General features: G+C 37.8%; 1 protein-coding gene across 3 annotated transcripts in view; it reads right to left on the bottom strand.

Annotated features, from left to right (window-relative positions):
* Positions 1-3,545: 3,545 nt before the first annotated feature.
* METTL6 (methyltransferase 6, methylcytidine) overlaps positions 3,546-8,123 on the bottom strand; it is an 8,495-nt gene continuing 3,917 nt past the window's right edge. For all 3 annotated transcript variants that reach the window (XM_051610787.1, XM_051610788.1, XM_051610786.1), the window contains 3 exons: positions 7,669-7,839; positions 6,027-6,168; positions 3,546-4,047 (listed from right to left, as the gene is read on the bottom strand). In XM_051610787.1, coding sequence (XP_051466747.1) covers positions 3,899-4,047; positions 6,027-6,168; positions 7,669-7,839 — 462 coding nt within the window. In that variant the 3' untranslated portion in view covers positions 3,546-3,898. The remainder of the gene's footprint in view (positions 4,048-6,026; positions 6,169-7,668; positions 7,840-8,123) is intronic.

Here is an 8,123-nt window from a genome sequence, read left to right as displayed (position 1 = left end):
TCCTTTTAGCTATCAAACGAACCACACAAAACCTCCCATATTCCTAAGAGAAGAAAGCTTACCCATGCATATATTATATGTGTGACACATGCATGGATTTCTGTCTAGTCTCAGCCTGTCATCAAAAACACTGGATGATATCAACTAAACTTGACAACAGTAAAGAACAAAAAATGTCAAAAGACTCAAAGACATTTTTGGTAAATTTGATGAAAAGAACCAACAAACAGACCTTACTAATGCCCTCACTGAGACACTGCCCCATTAACGTGATCCCTTAATATATGCTATCCAGTTCCAGGAGAGACATCAGAGAAACTCACACTGGAAAGCAACATTTAGGATTCCCTAATGGCAGGAAAAGCTTTAAACACAATTAGTACTTTATTAAACATCAGATAATGTAATCTCAGTGCAGCAAACAGCACAGAAATTTAAATAAATAAATAAATTGGGTTTTCTTAGTCCTGGTGCTTCAGTAATAATTTGCTTCTATTCTAAATATTGCTCAAAAACAATGTGGTGGCATGAAGTAACTTACTACTTATGCTTGCCAGATACAGCAGCTATCTCAGCTTAAAGGAAACAAAAGGGAGATCTTGTACAGACAGTTGAGTCAGTATCAGCAGTCCCCATTGACTGAAGACAAATCAAAGAGAAATCAAGACATTTAGTACAATGACAACCTAGTAGCTTGTTTGTGCAAGGTGAGCATGACTAGATTTAGATTAGATATCAGGAAGAACTGCTTTAGTGTGAAGGTGGTGGGACACTGGAATTTGCTAAGGGAAGGTGTGGATGCCCCATCCCTATAGACATTCAAGGCCAGGTTAGACTGGGCTTTGAGCAACCTGGTCTAATGGGAGGTGTCCCTGCCCATGTCAGGGGGGTTGGAACTAGATGATCTTTAAGGTCCCTTTCAACCCAAACGATTCCATGATTCTGTGATTCCATGCATGTATATTTTTTCCAAATCTATTTGACACTATTTACCCTGATTACCAAATCCTCCTAAGGACAGTTCTTCAATTAAGTACACTAGGTACAGATTTCCTTGCCATGTGCTACCTCTGGTGAGGCTACATGAACTTGGAAAGGCTGAAGGGTTGAGGAGTATACTCACTTTACTCAGCACTACAATAGCCACATGCACCCCATCAGCCATTGTGTGTCACACGAGGAGGCAAGGATTTCTTAAAGCTGACTCAGCTTCCTCAAACTTCACCACAGTTGCAAAAACTTGCAATGATTTAGAGTTCACAGAAGCAGAGTCATAGAGAGCAAATAGAGTTTTCTCATCACATATCTCCATATAACCTCTGCTTTATAACTCCAGCTGTAGGCCTTTCCAGCAAGGGCACTAATGCAAGCTACTTTATTTTCCAGGTCTGACTGGAAATGAGACTGAATGAGAAAAAAATTAGAAATACTGCTCTCCATTTAATGTGCTGCTGCACAAAAAGTGACAGTAGTTCCTTAAGTAGAAATACACAGAAATACTTCAGCTACAGCTAGCCACAAAAAGGTATATTATTGTTCAGGCAATATTTTGTTTAGCATAGAAATGAAGTCAATGGCTCTCTGCAGCTCAGACCATTAGGTTGATTCAAACCTTCTGAATAATATTTTTAATACTTTTCTACATTTCATTTCTTTTTTGGGGTGCCCAGTTCAGGGCATGTGCCTTTGCATATGCTGACAATCTTATGCCAAAGTGATGAGGCACCACACAAGGCAATCTTTCAGTCTCATTCATGTGCTGTATATTCTAAAAGGACCAAACACCTGGTCCTGTAAGGACACTTGGTGTTGTGGGGTCCAGACCCCACTAAAATTCAGTAGAGCTCAGACTACATGCAGTCATCACAGAATTGCTGTACTAAAGATGAGCATTTGCTGAGGAAAGCTGCAACATGATGACTGCTCAGATTAAAATAATGGTATCATTGTTATACATCTTTTTAACATATTTTTTCATTTACTATAAATGTTTCTAGGTATTTATTACCAGTACAGCAGCAAGTGCTAAAGGGTTGCACAGCAGGGGTCAGCAATTCATAAATCCTCAGGATGATACTCTCCATAAAAATACGAGACGTCATGTAATAACCCTCCTCAAAGAGCCATTACACGAAGTGTGTGGTTTAATTGCTTCTTCCTCTGAGGCCAAAGTTTGATGATACAATAAATCCAGCTTTGGGGCTCATGGTAGCTGACCTAAAAAATGCTGTCATGCCCTGACACAAAGCAGTGATCTGCTGCAAATTTACTTATAAGCATACCAACCCAGTAAGACCTCTGGTAGCTCTCAATTTGTTAAAAACATTTTGACTGGTTCACTTTGTAACATTAGGCTGAAAAAGTGACTGCTTCTTTCCCTTCATGCACAGACAAGCCAGAGTTAAGAGTGCTGGGAAAAAAAAAGAAAAAAAAGGAAAAAAAAGTATCATTATCGTATCTTGTGGGCAGTTTGTCATAAGCAGAGGCAAATACTCACCTCTGGTCCACATCAGATGTGTATGACTGGGTCATCTAGCAAAATACAAGTCCAGTGGAATGACAGCCCAAGTCAATCAATCACATACTAATATACACTGCAAGAGATTAAATCCCTACTCAGAATAGAACCACCCTCAAAAAAGCCACAGGTTACTCAATGCCTTGCTCAGTCTATTTCCAAGTATGTCCAAGGATGAAGGTTCCAAACACAACCTCTCTGGGCCCTGTCCCAGAATCTGACCTCCCCTTACACACAAAAACTAAAAATCTTAGTATTTCACTGGAAGTTCCCTTGTTGCAACTTGTGTGCATTATGCAAGATCTGCACAGGCCACTGCACAAGTCACCAGGTACTTCGGAGCTTCCTCTGCTACAGAGCAGCTGTTCAAAATGCAGGTTAAAGATCCAGGCATGTTTTTGAGATTGTATCATCCAAGAACAAAAAAGAAGTTCTGCAGTGCAAAGTGCCAGGGCTGTTGAAGGGAAAGGATGAATCTCCTTTAAGCAGTTAAGTTTGTGGCAGACTATGAGCTATAGCATCAATACAGCGACTGGCTTTGAGTGATAGGAACAGCAAAGATCAACATTCTTCCTGAGAGTGATGGAAAACATTCAAGACCTCTGCTCAGGATAGAAGAAGTTGAGTACACTTGATATAAAAGAAAGTACTTCTGACTCATTGATTTCACTTCCAAATGGGAAACTGACTTGCAGTCACTACTTCTGCTCATCAAATGATGAATGTCTGAAATTAATTAGGGATAAAGACAATCTGATCCTCTAACAACTTTCTTCAAGCACAAAATCAGACAAATCAGGATCCTATTTTGAATAAAGACATTTGTTTACATACCTAAGTGATGAGCACATTAAAAAGATACCATTATTAAAATATCAAAGCAGCTCACATTATACCACCCACTGAGCCTGTTTCATTCCTGTAGCTGTGAAATTATACTCAGAAACCCCACAAGTACTGAAAGCAGATGCAATACTGTAACTTTAACAGACCACAAAAAAAATAAGTGATAGGAAACAGAGGACACTTATTTTTAAAATATTTTTAATAAAAATGGAGACAACAATTACAGTAATAACTAACAAAAACTAGTGGTAAAAATGAACCATATTTAGTGTGCTTTACCTGGTCCTCCAACAATGCTGCACAGGACTTACATGAGAAGCAGGAATACAGATGCTCAACAGGTTGCCTGCATCACTAAACCATCTTAGATTTTAATTAGAAATTGCATTCATACTTTGCATCTGAGGATGAAAACCAGCAAGAGGTACTGGATACAGTAGTTTCTGGTTTACCAGAAAGGCGAGCACAAACAAGAAAAAAATATGTGCTAGCCTCCATTTCAAACAAGCAATGCTGCTGCTAATCAGCAAGAACTTATGTCTTACTGAAAGGCTTTTGAAATTTGCCTTGAAGAAAAACTCTTGGAACACGCAAGTCTTCTTTCCTATTCACAGTTTCTCGCTGCACATACTCATTGACCACTTGCTCATACCCCTCAGCCTTGAAAAGCTGAGACAAGAACTCTGGAAGAGAATTTAAAAAAAAAAAAAAAAAAAAGATTAAAAATTATGTTTAAGGTATTTTTAAAACATCAGTCAACACTTGCATAAGCATATGCTCTCATGTGTTACAGCACGGAAATCACAGAGGCTTTCAGATTTCGAGCTGTTCTGTGCAGGCAGACTGCTGAATAAAAATCAATACAGATCTTCAGAAACATCAACCTAAGCAAAACAGCTTGCAAAACTGGGGCTTAAGCGAGCTCGTCAGTTTATTTTCCAAAACTTGCCACCTCTCATTTTCATTAAGCCTTGTCACTCTCCTTGTGACTGACACCAGCGCATTTTCACACTGTGCAGCTGACTTTCACTAGCTGAACACATCACTTCTTTCAAATATCTCAAAGGGAATTCAGCCTTGTGGGTGCATCTCCGCTTGAGGAAGAATACTGCTCTGCTGTAGCAGATATTCACATGTCATTGCTCAGCAAAAAAACTGACAGAATGGCAAAGTGGATATGGTGGTACCAAGCCTCCACTAAGTCAAACGGAAAGTATTTTCCAAGAAGTTTTAAAAGAATCTTTTAAACATTAAACAATATTAAACAATAACATCATTAACAATAATTAAACATTAACATCATTAAACAATATTTACGTGAAAATTAGTGAGATTCATGAGGTCATCACGATTAAAGGTGGGAGGAGAGGTGCTCCATGAGACAGTCACAGACCAGCTCAAGGTAAAACAACTGCTAACATGAGCAATATGGTAAAGTCTCTCTTTTCTCCTTCCTTTCTCTTCCTTCTCCATACCTCAGTTCTTTCCCCATAGCGAACAGGTGGACTAGCAGGGAATTTCTCATTCAGAAACAATTCCAACACACAGTAAAAATGAGATTTAAAATTCCACAGCTAGGTCACTCTCTTATTTGTTCCCTTTAGCGCCCATTCTCTAATTGTTTAAAGAGAACTAAAAATCACTCAATAAATAACAGTTCTAGAAATGCTTCAATGAAGCAGCAGCACAGCCTGCATTATATTAGATTTCATCATTGTCCTATAAAGAATAGAGAGAGCTCAGACACGATTAGTGTTTTTTATATATCAGAAGCAATTAGGTAATACGTTATGGCATAAAATATGAATAACATTTTACTTGGCACCAAATCGGTCTCTTCAGTGGCTGCATTTTGCTTTAGACTAAGAACAAAGAGCCCCACAGAAACAAACACAGCTCTTGCTACACAATGCCCTATAATTGATAGGGGGAAGTGATGGTTCACTAAAGTTTAGCAAGAGAAATTGGGAGTTAAAGACAAGCTATAATCCCAGTGCGTTTTGAGAGTCTAAGCAAATTCCTGTGTGTCTCTGTGCTTCAAATTCTCCACCAGTAAACTGCAGTAATTACCTTGCTTCCTAAAGCATTATGAGCACTGAATGAAAAACTGTTTAAATATTGTATCACGTGGAAATTATTTTTGTCATATTTACTAAAACAAACAAACAGAACACAGAATGACCACAGCTAGTCAGTGCTATCTCTTCAGGATTTGGGCAGAAACTTCTCAGAACTGTAGTCATGGTTCTGCTTCAGAAGTCGTTGACTTCTCCTGTAGTCCTCATGTCAAACACCAGAATAGCCTTGCAACATGAGTGATGCCAAGGTAACTGCTCAGTTGCTTCACCAAGATAATAAATTCTGTTACTGAACACTGGTCTTTTTCCCTTAGATAACAAATCTGAATGAAATTCAACAAATTCAGAAACTGCTGTTCTTGGCACCCTATGGCACATACAAGAAGCTTGTAAATAAGAAAGTGCTCCAAAAAGTCCTGCCAGTCTCAACACCCTGTTCCTCCCAAAAGGGATGGCAAATGAAGTACACCACAATTTAACAGTTCATCTGTGTGAGAGAAAACTTCCATGCATGTGTTGGCAATTCCCTGAAGCAATTAAACAGAACATTCATAGAAGAGAAAGCACTCTGAAGTGTGTCTTACCTTTGGTAAAAAAATATGATCGTGTCCCATCTTGTCTAACATAAAAGTTTTCTCCAAGTTTGCTGCCAGACTTAAACCTCAGCATTGCATGATCATACAGTCCGTAGTCTCGGAACAAGACACACCTGCCTGGTTTTAATACCTGCCACATAATACATATATGCTTGAATAAGGTCAATGGAGTTAGCCTTATATTTCTATGTATTTATTTGGATACATATACAGACACACACATATAACTAAAACAAGGTATCAATACAGATGATATAATGAATGAATTAATTAATTCCCTGTGCAACAAAAATATTGCGTATGAACTGGATTGTCCACTCTTAAAAAAGCTTCCCCATGAACAGTAGGCTACAAATAGTTTCAAGGCACCTGTTTGGGTGCTGCTCAGCTAGAAAAGCTTTTTGCAACACTCTTCAAATACAGAGGAAATAAATTTTTATTGTTAAACTATATATTTAAGTCCTAACAGGGCATTTTCTCTGTAGATTAGTCTACAGTCTAGCACCTCATTTTGCGTGACAATTAACAATAACATTTAGAATACATTTCTTTTTTCATGTGAGAAAGAAAGATGTTGCAATACAGTAAGAAATAAAAAAGAACAATTTCAGAAAAATGAGTTGTGGGCTTTTTCAGTTGTTCTTTGGTAAAGAAATCAAGCCATAAAGAGTTTAAAAATTAGAAATACATGGTCATTGGCCATGCTGACTTTAGACATTTGATGCATGCAACCTTCCTACCTCATCAAATACCAGAGGTATTTGTTAAAGGAGAAAAGCAATACTGGCCACTTGCACTTTTGTGTAGAAACCTACAAGCAAGTTAAACGAGCCAAGCATCTCTACTGAGAAAACAATAAGTAGCCTTTTCATGTGCATGAGCTAAGAACCAATCCGAATTTTGGAAAATAGCAGGAGATACACCAAAAAATCTAGCATTCCTTTTTCAAGCTACCAATGATAAAACTAACAGGATATCTGGTAATATAAACCCCAAATACATATGTAAATAAAAAAGCACATTGACTGTTTCCCTCTGCAGTCAATATATGACATCTCAGGGAAATTAAGAACAATTACAGTTCAGGTTATTTAAACAACCATCTGGATGGGCCTATCCTGGTCTGTCACCTAACAAAGGCAGCCCAGGGAGATGAGTCTTTCTAGATTAATGTTAATCTCTGAACACCCCACTTCTAAATCACTACAGATCAAGGGTGTTTAATAATAACAAAAACATCCTAACTGCAAGTCCCTATATCTTCTAGAAGTCAATTTTGGTTCACTGTCATTCAGACCTTATCAACACAGATATTTCTGCAATCCATAAGCATTATTTGTTAGCATTATTTGTTAGCATACAACCTAGAAGCCCAAGTCACAGCTTCAGAACACCTTTTTGTTAAGTCAATGGCACACATTAAGCCAAAATTCAAACAACCTCACAATACCAAGAGAGAAAAAGATCCACTGTATTAGTCCCATATCCTGTGTGAACCAACTAAAAACATCCATGCAATAGAGTATTAAAGATCACCATTACAAGAGGGGTTATTTTCTCAGAAAGAGATGTATTTTCAAGCTAAAGAGAAGGAAAATGCTTTAAAGGCTGTAAAATCAGCTGGTTTTACCTTGTAGATGTTCTTCAAGACAAGATGCATTTTGTCAGGATGAATGGCAGAAAGCACAAATATAAGTGTAATAACATCCACAGAATCTGCTGGTATATTTTCTAGAAGATCATCTTTGGTAAGATCACACTGGAACACTTTACATCTTTCAGTACTGTATAAGGCATTTTTCTAGGGAAATGAGAAGAGTATGTTTTCACTTAAGATTAGCAGTAATTGTTATTGCAAAAGAGTAAAAAAAAACAGTAAAGTGACAAGAAACATGGTTGCAAAAGAACATTAACTTGCAACAGGTGACTAATGGCCATCAGAAATTCTTTGCTGCATACTTCAGTAGCAAAACTACAGACAAGCATAGTCTGGTCTCCAGTATTTGAGAAGGAATGTGTGTTAAAGTAGTTCAGAAAACATACAATTTCTGTTATACCACTCCTTCTACCCTTCAAAAGTACAGA

Source organism: Apus apus, chromosome 2, assembly GCF_020740795.1.
Source record: "Apus apus isolate bApuApu2 chromosome 2, bApuApu2.pri.cur, whole genome shotgun sequence".
Taxonomy (NCBI): domain Eukaryota; kingdom Metazoa; phylum Chordata; class Aves; order Apodiformes; family Apodidae; genus Apus; species Apus apus.
This window is presented reverse-complemented; position numbering and strand designations above follow the sequence as displayed.